The sequence below is a fragment of the Diceros bicornis genome, chromosome 12, assembly GCF_020826845.1.
Source record: "Diceros bicornis minor isolate mBicDic1 chromosome 12, mDicBic1.mat.cur, whole genome shotgun sequence".
Classification (NCBI taxonomy): Eukaryota; Metazoa; Chordata; class Mammalia; order Perissodactyla; family Rhinocerotidae; genus Diceros; species Diceros bicornis.
Genome location: NC_080751.1, coordinates 70169392 through 70193388, shown reverse-complemented (window position 1 = coordinate 70193388; position 23997 = coordinate 70169392). Strand labels below are relative to the sequence as shown.

The window sequence follows — 23997 nt, the reverse complement described above, 5'->3', positions numbered from 1 at the left end:
AGTGGCTCAGATGACCCATGCGACCACAACGCAGGTAACCCACCTGGCCGCAAGAGGGGAAATGAGGTTAGGAGACTGTAGCAGTTGTCCAGTGACCGTCACGTAGTTGACAGTATGAGATGCATGAGCAGGAGGGTCTAGAGCCGGACAGCTGCGGTGGGCAAAGCGAGGAGGGAGACAGCTGAGCTTTCTCGGGTAGAAGCCAGAGGCCTCCTAAGGAAGTGGACGCGGACTGAGAGGTGAGAGCGGGCGCTTCGCCGACCCCAGGCGAGTGCCGGAGGCAGCCGAGCGGCAGACGGCGGGGCGCCCGTGAGGGGTGCGGCCGCCGGCTGAGGAGACTCCATCACTGGAGCAGCGGAGGGCTCGGGTGGGTGGGCGCGCGGGCGGGGACGGAGGATCGCCCAGCGCCCGGGAAGGCGGCGCCAAGGCACGGCCCGTCCCGCAGGTGGGCGGCCGAGGGCTGTGACGGCGGGACAGAGCCGGGACGCGACGCCAGGAGGCTTTCGGGTGGGCGCGCGGAGGCCCGCGGAGGGGCGGCAGGCGCGCGCCTGGAGCCGCGCGGCCACGCCAGTCCCGGCAGGGCGCCGGGTGCGCCACACCGACGCGGCCACGCGGAGCGCGGCCACGCGGAGCGGCGGACACCCCCCCCACCCCCACCCCCACCCCCGCGCCGCTCGGCCTAGTCGGCCCCGCTCCGGCGCCCCGCGCGCTAGCCAATCAGGCGGCGCCGCCGGCCTCCCGGCCCCGAGGCCCCGCCCCGGGCCGGCGCGCCGCCAGCCAATGGGTGGCCGAGCCCGGGCGCCCAGTGCGCGCAGCCCGCGCGGAGCCGGCTGAGAGCGAGAAAAGCGAACCCAACCCGTCGGGGCCGCCGCTCCGGACCTGCCGCCGCCTCCTCCCCCCGGATCGGGTGTACTGTCCCAACCCGAAAGTCCAGTTCTGCGGCCCGGCAGCGGCGAGCGAGCGCGATGACACAGGAGTACGACAAGTGAGTGCGGCGCCGGCGCGAGAGTCCGGCCGTGCGGCCCGGGCCGCCGCTGCCCGCCGGGCCGGCCGCACCTGCTGCGAGGCCGGGCGAGGCGAGGGCGGGCGGACGGGAGTGCGAGGCCGGGCAGGTGGGGGGCGCGGTGCGAGGCCAGGCGGCCGGGGGTGCTGGTCCGAGGCCAGGCGAGGCCGGGCGGCCGGGGGCGCAGGTCCGAGGCCGGGCGGGGGGGCCGGCGCGGTGCCGGGCGGCGGGGGGCGCGCGTCCCGCCGTCCACTTTCTTCTCTGCTGCGGCCTCTGCGCCTCAGCGCCCCACCCCCGCCTTTGTTCCACCGCAGCCCCCTGGGGAGACCCTTATCTTGAGGACTCGACTCCGGAGAGGAGTCCTCCGCACTCCCGGCCTCAGCATCCTGGACGGGGGATCACCCCATGGGCGCGCCCCATCTGTGCTCTCCCGGTGGCCCGGGTGCGCAGAGAGAGATTCGGGGCGCCCCGCCTCGCGGGCCGCGCTCTGACGCGGGGACGTCCCCAGGGCCCCCCACTCGGGTGGCTTTTGCTCCCTGGAGCCAGTGGAGCTCTTTGGGACGCGCTCCGCGTCTGGAAAGGTAGACTTCTCCAGGTAATCGCTTGTCGCTCAGCCCTATCATTCGGCCGGCCTGCTAGAACTTCCGAAAGGAGAAATTTAGGGAAAGGTTGACATGCTCTGATGTCCTGACATTTTCTTTTCTCTGGCTGGCTGTGTGAGTGAGAAAATTGTTGTAGGAGTTATTTCGCCACTTGCATCATTGATGGTAATTACAGATTAGTGTAGTTAAAATGCTCAGAAAATATCAGGAGGAGGAAACTTCGAAGTGAGGGTGATAAATTAGAAAGTATTGTACCAACTGTGCCTTTTAGAGTTTGCGATTAAAGAAATACTTTGACAAATGTAAACCATAGGGGACATTGGGTGAGGGATATTTCTCTATTTTCTTTGCAACTTTTCTGTAAATATAAAATTGCTCCAAAATAAAAAAATTTAATACAAAAAAGTAAATCGCACCAAACCAATCAGTATATTTCAGATCAATAAATCCAGGGCGCATGGTCCCCCTCCCAATTTTATAATTATTTACTAAGGATCGTTTTGTTTAAGTGGTCTCTTTCTGGATAAGAATGTTAGGTATTATGTATGGAATATCTTATGTGGAATTATCTTGTGATATGCAGTTAAGTTATCGCTTGAAATGTATTTCAGAAGTCTGGGAGAGATTGATGAAGGGTTTCAGACTTCCTGCAGGCAGTGAAGAGCCTTTAGGGACTAACAACAGCCTGACTGTCATATGAGGAAGTAGACTCAAGAAGGGCAGGTGGTTTCGTGTTTATTTCTTGACTTATAGTTTAGATAAGACAAATTTCCAAAGCTAAAATTTTGGCCTTCGGTACACTTTGGAAATGTAAGACACCTTCAGGGTGATCACAAACAAAACCATTTGCAAAAAATATTTTATTTACTTTCTGTTGCTTGTACAAATTTAGGATGGGGGTGGGGGAAGACGGGAAGCTGAAGAACTAGCATTACGGGAATTGAATGAGCCAAGTGCTGTCCTAATCTTCTGGAAGTAGCTATTACACTATTAATAATAGCTTAGCAGTACATCATTAATCACCCCAAGGTACCACTGGTTCTGTAGCTGTTATATTCTGCTCCTGATGGTGCAGAGAATGCCCCTTGGTATATTTCTTTATTTTATTTTTAATTTGAGATTTGTATAAACAGTCTTCATTTTTAAACAAACTGTCTGCTTTGAACACCCCATTGAGTTTGTTTTGTGTTAAAATAGTACACCCCCTTAAGACTTCTTTTCCTACCTAGTATAAGCTCCTAGGACTTTATACCTAGACATGAGTAAAACTATTGGCTTTGAAATAAGATGATTTTGACTGAGGATAAAGTAAATTCTTGGGCTCCCTTCCCTTTCTTTTGCAAAGATGTTCTCCTTTTTCTAAATCTGTATCTCTTTTTAAAAGGCCTAGGTAACTGACAAACCCTAACCTTTTTTGATTACTTGAAAAGATAATCAGTCTTTCTACATTCACTTTTAGATTAGGTAGGTCACCTTTAGGCCATTTACATATTTCATTTGTGTGTTGCAATGAGAACTGATCCCTAAATTTACTCATTAGAATAGTGATAATTCAGAGTAGTTCTGAACATTTAAATTTTTTTTTCGTAAAAAAAAAAAAATTGCTTCATTTTGCTGGACTTCATGTTTCACTTTTTCTCTTTATTGACTTATTAAGTAGTCCCAACTGAACAGTTGTTAAGACTGTTTACATTTCAAGTTTTTGGAATCAGTAGTGTTTGCTTTAATCTTTTAAATTAAATCTTCTATAAGACTTTACTAAGATCTCCGTTGATTTTCTGGATTTTTCCCACCAAACTAGAGTGTTAAAATGAAACAGTTCTTGCCCGGTGTGGAAAACTAATAAAGATTTTTAAAAACAGATTTCCCCGCCTATTTTCTTAAAAATCTTTTTGTTCAGTGACTTCATTTATTGTTGTAGATTCTTAAGTGTTTATCTCTAAGATAAACAGTTAGCCAGAAAATTATGCCTCCTTATTGATTTACAGTCCCCGTTGGCTACATTCCATGCTCAATCTGCTGGTAATCAGTAGACTGTTCTTTCTCATATACCCCCAAGGATTAAATGAAGTATCCCTTTTTCTTTCTGTCCCCTTCTACTCTCCCCCTTGTTTGTAGGTAGGAAAGTTTTTAAGGCATGGCATCAGCGGGAGGAAGAGGGAAATAATGTGTAGCAGCATGATGATTAAACCGTATATACTCTCTAAGAGGTACAGTCCTGATTGCATACAGTCACTCGTTGCTTAATGATGGGGACACGTTCTGAGAAATGTGTTGTTAGGCGATTTTGTCATTGTGTGAACATCAGAGAGTGTACTTACACAAAGCTAGATGATACAGACTGCTACACACTTAGGCTGTATGGTACTAATCTTATGGGACCACTCGTATGTGCCGTCCGTCATTGACTGAAATCTCATTATGTGGCGCATGACTGTATGTCTGAAGAGAATGAATGTTCTGTTTTGCCTTACTTTGTCCTTCTGTTTGTTTATGTAAAGTATTTGAATAGCCTGGCATTTTCTTGGAGTGTTGTGTTTTTTTTTTTTTTGTCAAATAGTGTATCCTGGTGTAGGATATGTGTAGGTTCCATAGGTAGGAACCTATTCCACGTGTAGGTTAACTGCAGGCTCCCTGGCTGCCTGAATACCTTATATCTTACTGGGTGACCCATTGGCCTGCATAAGTGGGTCGTCTTCTGCTCTTGTCTTAATTTGCTATACTAGGGTCATTGATGAAACAATGGACTATTTTATTGGAACATCAAGGAACTGGTCGTTTGGTTCTTTAAAAATTAGCTTTTGATGCCTTGCAGTAGAAGAGTATGTTTTTATGTATATGTTTTATATATGTGTTTTTAACTTCTCTGAAGCAAACGGCCAGTGTTGGTTCTTCAGAATGAAGCACTGTATCCACAGCGGCGCTCCTATACTAGTGAGGATGAAGCATGGAAATCTTTCCTGGAAAACCCTCTCACTGCAGCAACCAAGGCGATGATGAGCATCAATGGAGATGAAGACAGTGCGGCTGCACTGGGCTTGCTCTATGACTATTACAAGGTAGGTTTGCCTGCTCTTTAAAAACCCTTAACAGCAGGCCAAGATGCACTTGATTCAACAGCATATAAAACAGTAATTTGCTGGTAGAGTGTCATGCAAGTTGCTTCTGTAGGGACTGTAAATAGTTTAATGAGTACTTTGACTTAGTGTGGTTCAAAGCTGAAAATCTACGATCATAGAATCAAAGGGTTGTTTTTAAAACGTGTGAAGTAGCCAGCTGTACTGGCTCTATCTGAAAGGAGAAGCTACCATGAAAGCACATGGTCGATGTGTCTTATTGAGACTGAACACTTTAGCAGAGGTGGTTCTCAGTGCCTTCAAGGGTAGACAGTGGTTCGTTTACCTGGGCTCTAACCTTTACTCCTGTGTAGTCAGCGAGTTCCTTTTCCCTAAATGATAGTACAGAGTCTTTGATTTGATTGTAGGATTCATGAAAAAAACCCTCGTATTTTCTAGTCTTGAACTTCCTAGTTCTAAGATCAGGATATATTTTGTTGCCTGTTTCTAGAGATTTGGGTTAGTCTTAATTGAATATAATCTGTCCTCTGCCTGGAGTTTTACATGGTGTTCGTATCTGGAGATGACACCACCGATCTGTGTCATCATCATTGTCTTACTAATACTAGCTACCACTTACTGATTACCTGTGTTATGCTAGACGTGTTGCCAGTGTGTATGTTATTTCTGATCCCTTTAGAAACCCTGCAAAATACGTGGTATTATCCAAGTTTTGCAGAAGAGAAAAATAAAGTTCTCAGGTCACACAAGTATTGTGTGTTGCGCCCGGGATCTCAGGCCTGGTCTGGTTGGTCCAGGGTCACCCTCTTCAGCAGCCGCACTAGCAAGTGTCTCCTGGGGTGCACTTTGCTCACTTGACTAACTTTGGCATTCTTCTTTCTGACCAATAGTGGATATGTGGGGATGGCTCTCTATGACAGTTTATTTTTGCCATCTTTTTGTTTTTAAAACTTCCAAACCTATGGAAAACTTAAAGTAACAGGATAGTTAACTCCCAAATACTTTCACCTACATTCACCAAGTGCCTGCCTTTTGTTGTACTCTGGCACTGTATTCTTTCCTGAATACAAGAAATACAGAGGGAAAAAAGCAAATAAGATGGTTTGATTATCAAAATTAGGGTGGGACCTAAACAAAAGATTTAATTATTTGCTGGTATGAGGCCATATGTCCAGCTTATTATGTTTGCTGGACTGAGGTAAGTTTTTTTTCTTTGAATATGAACGGAAACTTGTATAGTGACTAATGCTGCTAGGAGAAACCCTTGCCTGGGAAGTGTACCGTGAAGGGTTCCTTTGAAGTGGAACTTATATCTGCTCTTCTTATAGTTTTTTATGGACTCCATCAGTGTAAAAACCGTAAGTTCCTAAGTACTAATTATGAAGTTTGAAGTTACATATTTTTAACTGAAACTTTTGAGAGTGGGAGAAAACTAACAAATTTAGTGCCAGAAAGACTGATGTATTAACACTAATTGCAGTGGTTGTGTGCGTGTGTGTCCTAGAAGTATTTCACATCTTAGGGGGAGAGAATCTTCTTGTCTGTCCATGAAGGGTGGCAGTCTTAGTATTGCTGCATGTCAGGCTTCTTGTGATAGGTGTAGGGTTATTTTGTTTTTTAAATGAACTGACTTATTCCAGTTCTTTGGATATAACCATCAGTCATTTTTACATAATAACTTGGGTAAAGCTTTAAAAGGACTTTGTTAATACGTGAAATAATAATTTATTTTGTCTTTAAGGGTAAAACAAGAATGTAGGAATAGAATTCCTGCATTCACATTGAAAACCGGTTTCAAACGTCTCAGCAATTTTGGAATACATGTTGGGAATAAGTCTCAGTTGAGTTGATGTCTACAGTACAGCCAGTAATGTTTGCCTGCTTTCCTCTCCTTTGCAAAGAAGAGCAGAGTCAAAAAAGGAGTAGAACAAACATTTTGTCGTTTGGGTAATGGACAGTGTGAATCCCAAAGTACGTAAAGAAATTTATCCTACGAAGCCAGCCTTTGGATCTTGGAAGTGAACTGTTAGCATGGCTGACGCTTTTGATTTTGCCTTTGATCTGAAAGGAAGGGTAGCAAAGAAGAGCAGTGAGGAAGTTGAAAGAGCCCAGCTGTGTTTTCAGTAGCTTCTTCTCTATTACATTATGGAGATACATGGGTAAAACCAGGCCAGAGGTGTTTCTTTCTTTCTTTTTTTTTAAGAGATGAAACCCAAACTCAATGACAGAGTAATTTTGTGATACCCTGAGTTTATTTGGCAACTAATAGTTGTTTTTACATATCAACCCGGTGCCCAGATCGTAAGCACGTGAGGGCAGACACTTTCCTATTCGTCGTGTATCCCCAGAACCTGGTGTTTGGTCGGCAAGCGATAGATATACAAACGGTTGAACTTAGTGAACAATACAAGGCTGTATCTGTGTTTCGCTGAGTAAGCACTAAATCCTTGTCCTGTGTGTTAATACCTAAGGTTCCGAGAGAGAGAAGGTCGTCAACAGCAAAGCCGGATGTCGAGCACCCAGAACCAGATCACAGCAAAAGGTAATGTTGAATATACAGCATAAAGTAGACACTTGAAAGACGCCACATTTCTGTGAAAATAAAACCCGAGTTTGTTTAAATGAACCAGCACTAGTGGAAGACATAGGTAAGTTGGACTCTTAATATCTAAATGCAGATTTCATTCCTGATTTGTCTCTTAATGTTACAATTCTATTGCTCTGAGAAGTTACCAGTTTCTTTAGACATAGTTGCATTTTCTAGAGGACAAAAGCATTAAGTTTCTTCTCCTCCAAAGGGATGTTTTAGTAATAATGTAAGTGAAGTGTTTGCTTATTTGTCTTTGAGGTTCTCTTAAGAAGGGTGTGGCTGCGCCCGCCCCGTGGCTTAGCGCCTAAGTGCGCACGCTCCGCTGCTGGCGGCCCAGGTTCGGATCCCGGGCGCGCACCGACGCACCGCCTGCCCGGCCATGCTGAGGCCGAGTCCCACATATAGCAACTAGAAGGATGTGTAACTATGACATACAACTGTCTACTGGGGCTTTGGGGGAAAAAAAAGGAGGAGGATTGGCAATAGATGTTAGCTGAGAGCCGGTCTTCCTCAGCAAAAAGAGGAGGATTAGCATGGATATTAGCTCAGGGCTGATCTTCCTCACAAAAAAAAAGAAGGATGTGGCTTAAGGCGATGGTAGGGGTCCATTAAAAAAATTAAGTACCAATGATCTTGAATAGCTGTGTAAGTAAAACTTAGTAAAGTACATTCAACTGTATTCCAAACTCCTGTTGAAGTTATTTTTGAAATATTTTAAGTTAAAACTTTTAGAAAATTAAATTAAGGCTTGACTTTATAGCCATAATTTTTAAATATACCTTTTAAATTGCCTTGTGTTCTATTAGTAATAAACAAATAAAACATTTTTAAAGAAAGAATGATCACTCAGAATCCCACTATCCTGACGATTCTTTATTTACTGTTTGGGTGTGCTTGAACATTTTATGTGGTTGTTGCTGTTTTCACTGTAGGATTTGGTGATACGTTTTCTTCTACTTAGTATGTTTTCATAAATATTTTCCATGTTGCTCTTTTAGTCTTCATAATTACCCTTTGGAGAAGGGTTTATGGCTTTTATTTTTTACATTTTATTACGGGCAATTTTCAAACATAACGAAAGTAGAGAAATAACGTAAACCCACATGTATCATTACCAGCTTCAACAGTTACCAACATAATCCGTCCTATTTGATCTACTCTTCCCTGTTCTCCAACTTTTAAATTAATTAATTTTTTATTTTATTTATTTTGGCTGGAGAATTTTAAAGCGAAGCCTAGCTATCCTTCACATTAAGGCTGCATCTAATTTTTTACTATTACAAAGCCTGAATTGAATGAACAAGTTCTAGATAGCTTTTTCCTTTTTCTCTTTCTTTAGGATAAATTCCTAGGGGTGAATTTGTGGTTCAAGGTTCGAACATTTTATTGATCTTGAAATGTACAAAATTGCCAAACTGCTTTTTTGTTTAAAGATATCAGCCTATATGATTTGAGGGGCTTTGAAAATTCTTTAATTTTACCCTAGACTAGAAATCATCTTACATTGCCCAGGATATTTATTAAAGCAAAAGTAATTTTATGTAAATATATCTACTGCTACATTGTAATAATAGGTTTTCTTTTGGTGAAAAAGAAAGACACGTAAGCATAAGTACTAGGAAAAGTGGTGGCCAAGTAGTAATAGCCCATACTTCTTGAAGCCTCGTGTGCCAGGCGTTGTTACACACATTTCAGTGTATCAGCCCATTTGGTCCTCATCACAACCTTGTGAGGATGGGTACCGTTATTATCCCCATCTTATAGAAGAGTACGTAGTTACTAAGAGATGAAGTAACCAGCTGAAGGTCGCACAGAACTTGAACCCGGGCAGTCTGACTATAGAGTCTGTGCTTGAACCACCATCCTGTACGGTGCCGACAATCACGTTTGTAGCTTCAGACTCCTGGTAAAATATGATAATTTTGTTAGGCTTATTGAAAATAAAGTGTCGCAGAGGAGAGCTCTGAGTTCTCAGTATTTCAAATGAAGTTGTGCTTAATACTTTTGTATTTTACTTGACCTGTAACTGTGAAGTCTTTTTTCTTTCTCGAGTAATTGTTGTCATGCCATTTTCTATTTATTTGGTTTCTACTAGGTGATATTATTATTATTATTGCACAGGACTCAACAGCCAATGCCATTAGGGAAATAAAAATTGTCAAAGAACTGTATCAGCATTGAGTTTGAAAACACAGTTTTGTTTTCTTTTCTTAAAGAAACAGCATACCAAATGTGACTGAGCAGTCCCTCCTTTCTGCTGGAGAAAACAGAGTGCAAGTACTGAAAAATGTGCCATTTAACATCGTCCTTCCCCATGGCAACCAACTGGGCATTGATAAGAGAGGCCATCTCGCAGCCCCTGACACAACAGTCACAGTCTCCATAGCAGCGATGCCTACCCACTCCATCAAGACGGAGACCCAGCCCCCCAGCTTTGCCGTGGGGCTGCCCCCAGCAGTGTATCATCCTGAGCCCACTGAGCGGGTGGTGGTTTTCGACCGGAACCTTAATACTGACCAGTTCAGCTCTGGTGCTCAACCCCCAAATGCTCAAAGGCGAACTCCAGACTCTACCTTCTCAGAGACCTTCAAGGAAGGCGTTCAGGAGGTATAGGAAACGAAAGCATCTTCCTGGGACCGCTGTGTGTTTGTATAAGTATTGAGTTCCACCTCTTCCTTGTTATGTAAGCTTGAAACTCAGCCTGAAATGAATGGATTAGGAACAAAACATTTTTTTTTAAGAGAAGAGGCCCATGGATATAATTTGTAAACTAACGCTATAAAACCAGAAGTTATTATCAAGGGCACATGGCTAATCTTACCAGCAGCTGAGTTAACAATTATGCTTTCAGCTAAGTGATTTGCTGGAGAAAGAGAGAGAGAACCCCAAACATAATCTTCTGTCGACAACAGATATATCCACATAGTCTGTTTTTGGCTTTCGTCCTAGACCAAAACAAGCTCCTTGCAACTGATCTTAATATAAAATGATTTATCGTGTGTTTGCTTGGTGTTTCTTGTTTGGTAGTATCATCAGGGAGGCAGGGAGGATCTTGATGACAGATGCATTGTGTGAAATTTACAAATCAACTCCAAATACCTCTGAGGGTTTTGTAGTGATGGACACTTCCCTCAGGTAAAGGTTAGGGACCAAAGATGTTTGAAACCGTATTTAACGACTCGTGGGGGAAAGGAGCATCTATCTCAGTTTATAGTAACCTTTCCTGAGAAAATGCAGCAATCCATCCAGCCATGGTGGAAACTTGATACTGTGTCTTCATTTGGTACAGCGATAGGGCTGACTCCTAAAAGTCTTAAGATTTTGGTTACAGATTCTGGAGTTTTAACGGAACTGAGCTGTGTGGAAAAGATGGGAAAGGGGAATATTGAAGCACTTTTTGGGAGTACCTACGTAGATGCTCTTAATTTAATGGAGTGGCATATAAAATGGATTTTTTTCTTTTTAGTTTTCTTTTCCTTTTTAAATTTTTCATGGAGTTTAAATTTTTATTTTAAAATGAATATTGAAAGAGTAATGGGTTGCTGTAAGCCACAGACTTTTATGCTGTACCAGACGTTGGTCTTTAGTAAGCCTGATAACCAGTTAAATAGTTGTGGCTTATTACGTTGATATTTCAGGTTTTCTTCCCCTCGGATCTCAGTCTGCGGATGCCTGGCATGAATTCAGAGGACTATGTTTTTGACAGTGTTTCTGGGTAATAGTTGTCTTTTAATTTGATTTTTAACTTTTAGCTTTTATGACATATTTCTTTTTTGTTAATTTGATACTGAAAAATCAGAGGTGGCTTTAGCGGGCTCGCACTTGTATCTGACTACAGTCACTGTGGTAATAATGCTTCGCTAGAGGACATGTGCTTCAGTGCATTCGGTTTTGAACTCTGAACTGCATTTCATGTCTCCTTAATTCTTGGTGTTGGTGCTGCTTCTTTCCTTTGGTTTCTTTATGTGACGGTAGCATGGAATCTAAAAGAAGAGAGGAGGGGATTAAGTTAAATCTCTGAGGTCCCTTCTGTTTCCAAAAGTGTATAATTCTATGAGAATTTGGGAATAACATCAGGTGGATAAAGGCTTTTATTTTTTGATTAGCCTCGCTAATGATAAAATAAATGAAGTCAACTTTTTCCTGATCTGACAGCCTCTTCTTTTAAACTTCACAAAATTATTTCTCACACTGGGGATATGAAGATTTTCCTAGTTATTTATGAACATATATAAACACCTTCAGATTTTTTAAAAAGAGTCTAAGATTTCATTTTATAATTTTGTTTTATGCATTTTTACTGTGTTATATTTTGAAATAAAGTTTTATTTAAAAGTCTAGGATTTTATAGGAATTGAGACTTCCCTTAAAGACCTGCCTCAAGGTGCAGAAGTCACAAACTCAGATGCCTTTAGGGTTTAGGATAGAGGTCGGCAAACCTTTTCTGTAAAGGATCAGATAGTAAATGTTTTAGGCTTTGTGGGCCATACAGGCTCTGTTGCAACTACCCAGCTCTGCCGCTGTAGCACAAAAGCAGCCAGAGCGAATACGTAAACAAAGGGCGTGGCTGTATTCCAGTAAAACTTTATTTACAAAAATAGGTGTAATGTGCTGACCCCTGGCTTAGGAAGGTTATTAAACAACTTTAGGGGGATGTATGTGTGATACTGTAAGGGAATAGGAAATGTAACGAGTTCTGAAGTGGCCCTCTGAAGACATTTAAATTACAAGCAAAAACAGCAAACAAATGCTGTGCTTAACAAATCGAATTTAATCAGAGCACCACCTGCCACGCGTTTGCAGCCTTTGCTGGGGAAATACCCGAGTGGCAGCATGTCTTGTGAGATTTTCTTCCAAAGTCCTTTTCAGTTATTAGTATCTTTAATATCCTTAGCCTCCAAACTTCTAATTGTTAACATTACTTCATAGAATTTCTAGTAGGCATTTTGTAGTCCCACATCTGAGAGATTTGAGAATTTCTGGGTTAAGATTATATTTATCATGGAAAACGTAGTAAGTGCTGTTTATAATATGACATAGTCAGTTGGTACAATGGAAGCGTTTCAGGATTGAGCTAAATCCTATAGGAAGCTTCCAAGAGAGTGGATTAGAGATCTGTGACTCTCTTTGTTCTTTAGGAACAACTTTGAATATACCCTAGAAGCCTCAAAATCGCTTCGACAGAAGCCGGGAGACAACACTATGACCTACCTGAACAAAGGCCAGTTCTATCCTGTCACCTTGAAGGAAGTGAGCAACAGTGAGGGAATCCATCACCCCATCAGCAGAGTTCGGGTATGTCCTGCTCTTAGTTCTGTTCTCTAGGGAAGCTAGTCAGAGCTTAATATTTCCAGGTCTGAAGCAGATCTAAACGAAGAGCTGAAATTGCAGTTTCAAGCCTTAACTGTAAAATCTAACACTTTTTTGCAAAAGATACTCACCCCTAACGTCTTTATGTCGTGGTGTGTTTGCTTTCGTAGAGTGTGATCATGGTGGTTTTTGCTGAAGACAAAAGCAGAGAAGACCAGTTGAGGCACTGGAAATACTGGCACTCGCGGCAGCACACCGCTAAACAAAGATGCATTGACATCGGTAAGCAGCTCCGGAGCCTGCCTTCACTCCCAGAGGCGCAAGCGTCCAGTTTTCTAAATCCAGTTGTTTTTGGCAGTGATCAGCTTCCTGCCGAAAGCGTTCGAATTCTTATGCCAGCTACTGATCTGTCCCAAACGCTGTCCTTGGCCTCCAGGAATCCGTGCTCTTGACATTACTCCCTTCACAGGGACATGTGCCCCGTGCAGTGGCTTGCCCTGTGACGCTGGGGCCAGAAGCTGGATAGCCAGCTCACATAAGAGTGTCCCACTTTCTGGTTTGCAAATGTCTTGAGATGTAGTAAGTATCTTCTTTAAGAGATTCTGATTGTTTGGAGATGATAATAAGACAGAGAAAAAAAACAAATCAAGTAAAAGAAAGTACTGCTGATGTGCAGTTACCTAGCAGTCTTCCCCAGTTACATGCTGAACTGCATTGCTAGGCTCCTCTGTCTGTACACAGACCCGGAGATTCATCACTACAGTATAGCAGCAGACCTGTGCAAATCTGCAGTTAGTGAAGTAGCTTTATGAAAACCTCTGTTCTTGCAGTGTATGTCATTTTCGTGTAAAACCATTATCTGTATCACAAGATGGCTCTTAATCTTAGTGTTACTTCTTTTCTTTGTCTTTTGTAATGTTCGCATTCTCTTTTCAGATTAAAAGAACTGAGTTCTAATCTTGGTTCTCTGGACTAGTTTTGTGACCTTAGGACAGTTATTTAAACTTTTTAGACCTAAGTATCCTAATTTGACATAATGGGATAAAATTAAATATACCTAAGCTTGCCTCTATTATGAAAATTCTTTTTCTTCATTTTTGAACTTCTTTCAACCCAACAAAATGTTACTTTAAGTTATCCAGAGGTGATAATATGAAAAACTGAATCTTACTTTGCACTGCTGTAATGTCATGTTGGAACTAGAAATCACTAATTGCTTTTATCTTTTTCATCACTCATATAGCTGACTATAAAGAAAGCTTCAATACCATCAGTAACATTGAGGAGATTGCTTATAATGCCATTTCTTTCACTTGGGACATTAATGATGAAGCAAAGGTAGGTAATGAAGCTTAGGGACTCCTGTATTGCCAGCTGTTTGAGGAGAAGTGGGAGGAACTTAATGATTTGACAGTTGATCTTTTTTTACCATTTTGCATGTTTTCATTCCTTTGGTAAGGAATAAGGAGGATAAACTTGGCTAAGAAGATAGGTTATACCCATATGTCATGAAGTGCATGGAAACAGGGCAAGACTTTGGGAGAAGTGGCTGTAATCTCATCAGCTCTGTCTTTTCTTCCTCTTTATCAGAGCCAGCTGGATTCTTTACTTTCTCTCTTTTCATTATTTCACATTTTCTGAAAGTACAGCTTCTTCTCAGATGTTATAAAACTGTCGTTCTAGGGGCTGGCCCCATGACGTAGTGGTCAAGTGTGTGCACTCCGCTGCTGGCAGCCCGGGTTCGGATCCTAGGCACACACCGATGCACCACTTGTCAGGCCATGCTGTGGCGGCGTCCCATATAAAGTGGAGGAAGATGGGCACGGATGTTAGCCCAGGGCCAGTCTTCCTCAGCAAAATGAGGAGGATTGGCGTGGATGTTCGCTCAGGGCTGATCTTCCTCACAAAAAAAACCTGTCCTTCTCCCCTTCTCACCTTCTGTTTCCACTGGAAAGACAGCTGTTATTGAAGCACTTCTACACGCGTAGTGCCTGTGAGCCAGCGGAGGGGGCCGGAAGCTGTGGGTGGGAGCCTGCCTCTGCCCACTGTTTGCCCTCGAGTGTGATTCCTCGGTCACTGTGCTTCATTTCCTCCTTTGCAAGGTGTAGTTAGTCCCTCTCTCCTCCCTCAGGCAGGCATGTTGTAAGGATTATTGAAACAATGCCTGTGAAGCTGTTGGAGTTCCTTCAGAAAGGCTCTTAGATACAACTTATCCTTAGCGACACGCTGCTTCATATTGTCACCCTGTGAATAAAGCTCGTTTAAGATGCTTCTCTCTGGGCTTTTACAAGTGAAAAACTGCTTCCAATTCAGATGGCCATTTGGGTAATTCTTACTGGAGTTTTTAGTACCTTTTAGGAAAAATTAAGCATACTCTTGAGTCATGTGCCCTTCCCACAGTATTCTTCCCTTTTGGTATAATCCTTCTCTTCACCAAATTATTAGAGTTCTGGTATTTATTTTTTTCTTTGGATTAGTTTAAAAATTGAGAACTCAGGAGACACAATAGAAACATACTAATTTTGGGGCAAGTGTTAAAATAAGATGGATCTTTTGTGTTTGTTGTAATATTAGGAATACTTTTCTCTATCGAGGACCAAATACATAGGGATGATCACTTTCCTGTCCTTTTTGACCTCACTTTTTTATTTAGTCAACAAGAGTTTAGCCATTATGGAATAAGACACTGCATTAGGTGTAAGTATTACAGAATTTCATTTTTTACTGCCTAGGATCGCTTTTTTTTTTTTTTTTTGGTGAGGAGGATCAGCCCTGAGCTAACATCCATGCCAATCCTCCTCCTTTTTTTTTTTCCCCCTTTTTCTCCTCAAAGCCCCAGTAGATAGTTGTATGTCATAGTTGCACATCCTTCTAGTTGCCATATGTGGATCGCCACCTCAGCATGGCCGGACAAACAGTGCGTCAGTGCACCCCTGGGATCCGAACTCGGGCCTGCAGTAGCGGAGCGCGCGCACTTAACCGCTAAGCCACGGGGCCAGCCCCATAGGATCGCTTTTAAAAATCATGACTGTATTCTTGAGAACCATGTTAAGTTTGTATTATAGTTTCTTTCCTTTCCTCTTGTGGTCATCGTGTCTAAGGCAGACGTGTGTCTGTAAGACTGCAGGGTAAGAGCAGGTTGGGTCTGCCAGTCTGGCAGAAGCTTAAGTTAGTGTAATTGTGTTGAGGTTGTCCTGCCGACCACCTGGATCCTGTACAAATGTCCTGAGGCTGCTTAGTCCAGAGTTTGGTGCTTGATTAAACAAGGAATTCACTACAGAGGAGCTACTAGGAGATGTTTACTTTTCATTTTATACAATTGTTGTTACAGTTATTTTGAAATTAAATATCATAATAGGACTCCATGTGCTGGCTACTAACAGCAGCCTATAAGAAGAGCTCGCCCTGTGCCCTCCAGGTGCTTCTGTTCTTAAAGCAAACTTGAGAAATGCTTCCTATTCACTGTGAGGGACTAACTGGGAAATTGTGGAGGAGGTGATTAGGAGCGTCTGAGTCCTGAGTTCACTTTTCTGACTTACCTGTGACCTTTGATTAGTCCCGTGGTTCACTAGCTCAGTTTCACCCCCTTTTCCCCCTAGGAAAATAGAAAGGCTCTAGTGGCCAACTCTCTTCTTTGTTGACGTGTGTCTTCAGGATTAATAAACACTTGTCAGAGTGCGTGGAGATCTGGGTGGAAAGGCCCTGCGTATGGGCTGGGTTCTTTGTTTGTTCAATGTGTCACTCTGTAGGGTGGGATCAATGAAAGCCAAGATGATGGTAGGGATAATGGCTGGTTTTATTCTGAAGGCCTTCAGCATATTTCTGTTAAAGAGAACTATTATTGGAGGCGTGTCCCAAGTAGCCTTAATAGCATTGTTAATTGATGTAGGTAAATTTAGTTTCATTTCCCCTTCCAGACCCCCAGCGTGGACTAGATTTTTAAGCCTGTGTCTGCTACCAGATCAGGTTGTGCCATTTCTTAATGAGGCTGCTCCCTTTTGAAGCTGATACCAGGCATCAACTTCAAACGTGTTAGAATTAAGTATCTGGATATTTTGCTTTCCCTGGCCAAGTTGATGTTTTCTGTTTTTATCCTTAAAGTAATTGATACCCCAGGGCAGCTGGAGTGAACAAATGTACATGCAGAATCCTGTGTAGACTTTTTTTTTTTTTACTTCTTTTTCCAAAAGTATTCACCTTTTTTGCCCACCTTCTTGTTCTAATTTAGGATACATTTGTTGATTCTTAATTCCGGTTCATTCTCACCCCCCAAACAAAAGGGTTTATCGGAGATATGTGTCATTCCCTTCTCCCCCACCAAATTTTTTTTTTTAAGATATCTAGTATGCTGTTTTGGCCTTGCCAGGGTGAATAAAACCAGAATTCTGGCCCGTTGTCAACGTATGAATCTTCCCTGTAGCTTCTGCTGCTCACTTTTGGGGTAACTGTATTTTCAGGACATCCTGGCTTGAATCTTGAATACCTTGGCTTATGTTCCAGGTTGGGAAGAACACTGTCCAAGCCAGACTCATCTCATACTGTCCCTGTACACACTCCATTCATCAGCATCATCATATACCCATGGAAACTTGAAGAAGTTATGGAACTTGTAAAAAAGCATTAATTTGCAAAGTATCAGGGGAGAAGGAAGTTGCTTTGAAAAGCAGAAATATGTTAGAAACATGCAGCACTACTCTCCATGGTGTAGTCCCATTTTATTCATGTTTTGTATTCCACACAAAATGAGATTTGTTTGGATAGTCAGGCATCTTTTAAAAAGAGTCAGAAATCTCTGGGCAAGTTAAAGTTTACATTTCTTTGTGAAATGTTCACAGATGTTAACATCTCATTCTGAAATAATCGGATTTCTTCCCTCCTGATGTACAGCTGAGATCAGCTGCTTGAGGTAGTTTTGGCAGGGAGAAGGAATAGTTACCTCCGAAACGTTTAGAGGTGGCGCTCTAGTGAGGTGCTGGCGTTTGGAGTGGGTAAGATGAGAGGGCCCGGGTCACTTGGGGAGGAGAGGACTAGGAAATGAAGGGGTGCGTGGGGGAAGGCAGGAGGAAGAGAAACACAGACCTGGACTATAGAGAGGCTTTATCCAGAGCTGGCTGTGCTCCTTTCCCACTATTACAGGAATTCATAGCTTTATCCCGCTGATATCTGAGTGCCTGCTGATGTCCAAGGCGCAGTGCTAGATCCAGGCGAAAACCTGAATAGTTCAGGTATATTGTGGGTTAAATGGGCTATCTCAGGATAGCCTGAGATCCTAAATATAACGTCATGATTTCTAAGGAAAAGTGTGTTTATACTACTTTACAAATGAACTTTGGAAACACAAATAATTTATAAATTGGGGTTGTCTGTTCTACTCCAGTTTCAGTATTTCCAAAATGAAGTGAGTAATTCTGGATAGGCTGCACATCTTGGCCTAGGGTTTAATTTCTTGCTTGGATTGTAAATCTAAGAGTTTACAACAGCATTGAGATTTGGTTAGTGATAGGAAGTAAGGGCCTCTCACAGTCTGAAGATCTAAAATAAATAGAGGAAAAAGAAGTTATGGAGAGAGAATTAACTTCTTTGAATGCTTGTTCTATGCTAGGCACTGTGCTGAGGTCCCTTACCTATGCTCACACTTAAGGCAGCGCTACCTGCTCAGTACCCATAAAGAAGCACTGAGTCTTCCAGATGAGTAAGTGTTTGCTGCTTGGTCATCAAAATGGGGCCACCTGAGGAGGCAGGAATCCAGACCTTGAAATGACATGAAGTGTTCTTGATGGGGGAGAATATTTAAAAATGTAAGAATTCTTATTACTAGAGTAGCGTTATGGATTCACTAGTATGAATTCCTGTAGTAGAGAGCACTTTTGCTACCAGGAAATAATTTATGTTGATTGTTGGATAAGTGATGTTAACTACAGAGGAGTGGAATTATAAACCAAAAAACAACTGTATTGGAATCGAATGAAAATTGGGCCAGCCAACTCTGTAAACCCGGGGAACGCTAATAGGAAGGGGTGTCTGTCGATGGTATAGCAGTGTATTTGATTGTAGCTAGTTAGACAGTATGGCAAATGGGAAAGCAGCTACGGTGCAAAGCAAAGCTCAGGATGTCTTTGCCCATCTCTGTGTAGCTGTGATCTCCAGGAGTATGAAGCAAACCTTTTAAAGATGTCATGAACCCCCAGGATACAAAATATCTGACATGTTTTTTCCGATAGTGACTTCTAAATCCTTATACTAGAAGGTGGACGGGGGTGCAGCTACCATTCACACATTTCATTTTTTAAGTATTAACAGCAGAGATCTTACCATCAGACATGCATCAAGCTCCTGCTGGAGTAAACAGTGTCAGAGAAGAGGTTAGATGTGGAGTGTAATTTTGTTTTATTGTGTTGTGCATCCATGGTTTAAAACAACTCGAAGACCTGGGCGTTTCTCCTGCAGTGCTGCTGTGGAACCTGGTTGCTTTTTTGTGTCTTCACCAGACCTTCAGAAGGAAGCACTGCGTTTCAGTTTGTGATGAGATTTCTCGCAGATAGATGGAACCCATCTTTTCCTTGATGGCATGATCTTATCTCTGGGGGTGACAGAGCCAATTTAACACACTTTTTGTCTCTTCATGGTTCACTTCCCTTACACTTTTTACCTGCAGTGGGATGCCCTGGCCTGTGGGAAGGGAAAGGGCAGTCAGAGATGGGACAAAATCAGAGCATCCCATTCCCTACAGTAAAAATCCTGTCGATGAGAGCACTGTGTGCTTTTACTTTTAATTATAATCTGTCGGCTCTAAGAAGGAGTTTAAGGCGTTCTGAAGTATTGTCCTTCTGAGCCAAATGTTTTATGTCACGGAGAGGCTCATGTTACAAAAGAAAGAGGATTAAATAGAATGTGGAGCCCGACTAGAGCCGAGAAGCTTTAGCACGGGGCCTGTGCTTGGATGGAGCCTTGGTATCTTTCCCTTTTGTCTCCTTGTCTCAGCAAAAACGTGTGGAGTTCCTGGTGAGGGATCATTGAGGCCTGCAGAGTTCATTCTGCCAGAGGGATGTAACCGTCCTGGTCACTTGCACTTAGGACTTTTTATGTGTGCTTGTGGGATGCAGGTTTATGAATTTGATAACAGTTTGTTGTTTTGTCTAAGCATAATATTTGGAATTCATTGTGAGAGTAATTTTTAATTTGTTTGGACTGAGCATATTGTTTGCATTTATAGGGATTCCATTCTTGTGAAGCATCAATGAAGTGCTGCATTAAAATGAGGTGTTGCCATGTTTGGTTGCATTAAGAAGGGACAGGTTTGGTTTGTTTCACAACTTTAAATTTCCAGTGTGAATGGGAGGGAGGAGGGAGAGAAGTGAGTCAGGTATCTTACTTGCAATTGCAATTAAATGTAGGCAGGAGATTGAAAACAAAAGTGTATGCTCCCTGGCCTAATAGAAAAAGAAGTCAGGAGGCATTGTTACTTTGAAAACAAAGGGTAAGAGACTTCTTGAGTCTAGGCAGATGCAGGCTAACTTGATTGACCTGGATTAACCTTGAGTTCCATCCTTAGAACTCTAAGGAAACTCAGGGTAGGCATGCAGGCTTCTGAATTGACATTCGTTCAACTCCAGGGGTTTCCTTTATACTGTTTAAAAATACATATTTATCAAAATAAAAAATAATCGGGGCCGGCCTGGTGACGTAGTTGTTAAGTTCGTGCTCTCCGCTTCGGCTGCCTGGGGTTCATGGGTTCAGATCCCACGTGCGGACCTACGCACTGCCCATCAAGCCATGCTGTGGAGGCATCCCGTAGACAAAATAGAGGAAGATGGGCGCAGATCTTAGCTCAGAGCCAGTCTTCCTCAGCAAAAAAAAATTAGAATTAAAAATAAAACATAAAATTTTTTGGTACCTGAAGGATAGTCACATTCCTTTATAGGAAATGAATAGTCTTTGGAGTTGTAGTTTGATCAGTTTTGGAAATGACAAGAGATTTTTCTTGATTGGAAATTTGTGGAGGATGCCTTTAATTAGCTGATGTGGAATAAATTCTTTACTTGGCAATTGGAAGGTTTGCTTTGAAGAGACTGTTCTGGGTCTGATTGTGAGGGAGGTTTCTCTTTGAAACTTCTTACGTTTCTTTTTTATAACGAAGTTTGTTGGACTTCGGCTTGGAAGCATTTCACAGAGGGTACTCTGGTGTCCAGGCGAGAGGTCCGTCCGGATGTAAAATAAAGTGCAGAGTCCCGGTGGAGCTTCAGAATCCGCGGGAAACAATAGCACGCATTCATCGTAGCACATGCCTGAGGGTAGGCCCAGTGCGTGGTGTTTTTGATTGGACGAGGGAGACACTTGGCAACTGAAGAAAGCTCTGGTTGGTAGTGAAACCTGCATCTTGTGAAACGGGTTTGAAGCTCCGTGTCTGTTTAGCCACCATTTGAGCTGTCACTTGAATTCGTTTCTCATTCTTTTTTTTGGTCAAATTTTCCCCCTTCCTCCACCCTGCCACTGTCAAGGAACAATAAGCTCCTCTATAGAACTTGCTTCTCTGACAGCTTGTCACCTTCACCCTCCTTCTCCTAGGTCCTTCCTGGAAATTCCACCTAAAGTGCTTTTCTAAATCTGTCATTTCAACCAGTTTTGCTTCTTGTAAGCTGCATCAGAGAGCTTTGACTCTGACCTGACGTTAGTAGTAGCTGAATTCACCCGCAATAGAGACTGCACGGCACTTTGGGGCCTTGGAGTTCAGGGTGCTTTTTTATGGCAGGTCTCTTTATGTAAGACTCCAAATCCTTTATTAAATGTAAGTGAACTCTCTACATTAATTACTCATTTAGGGACTTTTTCTTTAGCTTTTTTTTAAAGTAGAAAGTATCTTATGATTAGAAATTTGTATTGGAAGTCAGCTTGCCCACCAAGTCTCCCCTCACGACCCATGTGCGTACCTGTCCTATTCTCTACCTAGACGTGTGGAATGTGGTCTGTGTTTGCCTTGTGTCACACCTGCATCCAGTTCTGCATATTTCAGAACAAACATTCTACTTATTTGGGACAACAGGTGCCAAATCACTGTATCTGCCAAGCGTCCTTAAGATCACCAGGTCCTGCTTATAGGAGGATATGACAGAGGAAAGATAGTGTGCAGGTGCCTCCAGAATGTCTCTCTCTGTCTCTCTCTGTCTCTCTCTCTCTGTCTTTGTCTTGGTGACGTTTTCCTTGGCTCTCTGCAATCTGTGCAGAAACTACAGCTGCTGTGTGGGCGCTGTGGGAAGCGTCCCTGTGGTAACAGTAGGGCGATGACTAGATCCTTGTTTTTCCTCCAGGGAAACGCCCCACGTAGATGTGAGAAGATTTCAAGTTAGTGTTCTGCCCTTCCCACATCCCTCTCCTCTCTACCCTAGCCTTCTGGTTCTTTCTCTTTTTTTTTCTTGATAGTCGTTGGATAGTCCAAGAAATAACACAAATACTAGTTGTGCATTTGAAGGCTTTCAGTTCATGCTGATATCATTCTGTAGTGGGATTTTTTTAATCACCTCGTGTCATCAGAGCAGTGGGGAAGTGTGACTTTCCTAGGATTATCTGATGAATCAGTAGTGGGACTGGATTCTCCTTCTGAGTTTATGACCCAGTCTTGGATACCTTCTTGGGCTTAATTAAGTAGGAGAACTACACAGAGCTCACAGAACTCATACAGAGCTAGGATAATCAGGGTTTGTTTGGTTTAGGGTTCTTTTTTTTTAGTTGGGAGAGGGAATTTTGATTAGGATTAAGTGTGTGCTATATAATGCTCAGTAAATGTTCCTGTCTAATGAGACTTTAGCCAAGAATTGGATCTTGATTTCATAGTTTACATTGTTTCCCACTCCGTTGGCTTTAGCTAACATTTATAACTTCATATAAACGTGGGAAGAATGGTGATTTTATTCTCTTTAATTGGTGCTGTTGGATTTGAGGTGAGAATAAACTACGTCATTCAACTCACATTATAGTTTCATTTGTTGGGAGGTTTCTAACTAAAGCCGCTACTCAGAAAAGTTTTAGAGTGATCTTTTTGACTGATGTGGAAGAGAGTTAAATTAAAATTTGTTCTAGGATTTCTACTTTCAATTTAGTAGATCAGTTACATGCTAGGAATGAAATTACGGATATTATATCTGTATTTGACTAAGTTGAATTTTAGTACTAGAATAGGTTAAAATGCTAAAGACTCCCAGGGGCAGCTGAGACCGTATCCAAGATGGCTGCAGCTGTCTCTAATGGGGCCGTGTCAGCAACTAAATCTTGTGACTTATTTGAAGTCAAATAGGAATTTGGCATAGACTCCCTATTTGATTTCAAATAAAGGACTTTTCATTCCATGCCTCATGATCTAAAAAACAACCTTCTGCTTACAGCCATTTGGAGGTCACTTTTTTCTCTGTTTTCGTACTTCACCGAAAAATTTTTCCATTAGATGCTTCTTCAGCTCTCTGTGCTTTGTTGTGGCAGTGTGGTTTCGAGAGTGTTGAGTTTGGAGCAGGAGACATGGGTCGTGGCTTTGTCTTTGTCATCTGTTTACTGTGGGTCTTTTACTGTCTGTATCTTCTGAGGCTGAGCCTCAACCACACCTGGACACTGTCTATCTTGTGTTAAAAGGTTTCAGACTCTGGACTGTATGATACTCATGTGAAAGGTAAATGGTTTTAGGGTACACAACAAGGGTAAGTGCATTGTTGGAATGTAAAGCATTTTTCGGTTACCAGCTTTCTGAAGCATCTTCCGTAGTTAAATCAACCCACTTTTCTTTTTTGTTTTCTTCTTCCTAATAGATCTTTTCTCTTTCCTTGCTTATGTTTACCAGTCAGTTAGAACTCACTCGAGCTATCTAATCGTGAATCATAGTACACATGACAATATGTAGTATTGACACAGGCAATCAGGCATGCTCAGCTCTGTATGCTGATACTTTTCCAAAAGTCTGCTGTGTATAATCTTATTTGCAGGAGCAAAACACCATATTCCCTTGAAGTTTTTTTTTTTTTGCTGTCATTATTGACCAATTTAACTCGTATCTAACATCCTTCCAGGAAATTCTATGCACAATAATTAATCTCTTGCAACCATGTGGAAGAATTGGTTTAAGAAGTCATGTTGTGGGGCCGGCCCCCGTGGCGTAGTGGTTAAGTGCACGCACTCCGCTGCTGGCGGCCTGGGTTCGGATCCCGGGTGCACACCGATGCACCACTTGTCAGGCCATGCTGTGGCGGTGTCCCATGTAAAGTGGAGGAAGACCAGCACGGATGTTAGCCCACGGCCAGTCTTCCTCAGCAAAAAGAGGAGGATTGGCATGGAAGCTCAGGCTTGATCTTCCTCACAAAAAAAAAAACAATGTCATGTTGTAAAGACTTTCTTAACTGTACATTCATTCACTCAGCACATTATTCATTGTACTTC

At 42.6% G+C, this 23997-nt stretch overlaps 1 protein-coding gene across 2 annotated transcripts in view; it reads left to right on the top strand.

The window, feature by feature from the left end:
• The first annotated feature begins 735 nt into the window (after positions 1–735).
• The window catches only part of GRHL1 (grainyhead like transcription factor 1), a 52040-nt gene continuing 28778 nt past the window's right edge, over positions 736–23997 (top strand). For both annotated transcript variants that reach the window (XM_058551816.1, XM_058551815.1), the window contains exons 1-8: positions 736–985; positions 4478–4664; positions 7154–7224; positions 9489–9879; positions 10911–10987; positions 12411–12567; positions 12753–12864; positions 13826–13920. In XM_058551816.1, the coding sequence (XP_058407799.1) occupies positions 966–985; positions 4478–4664; positions 7154–7224; positions 9489–9879; positions 10911–10987; positions 12411–12567; positions 12753–12864; positions 13826–13920 (1110 nt within the window). In that variant the 5' untranslated portion in view covers positions 736–965. The remainder of the gene's footprint in view (positions 986–4477; positions 4665–7153; positions 7225–9488; positions 9880–10910; positions 10988–12410; positions 12568–12752; positions 12865–13825; positions 13921–23997) is intronic.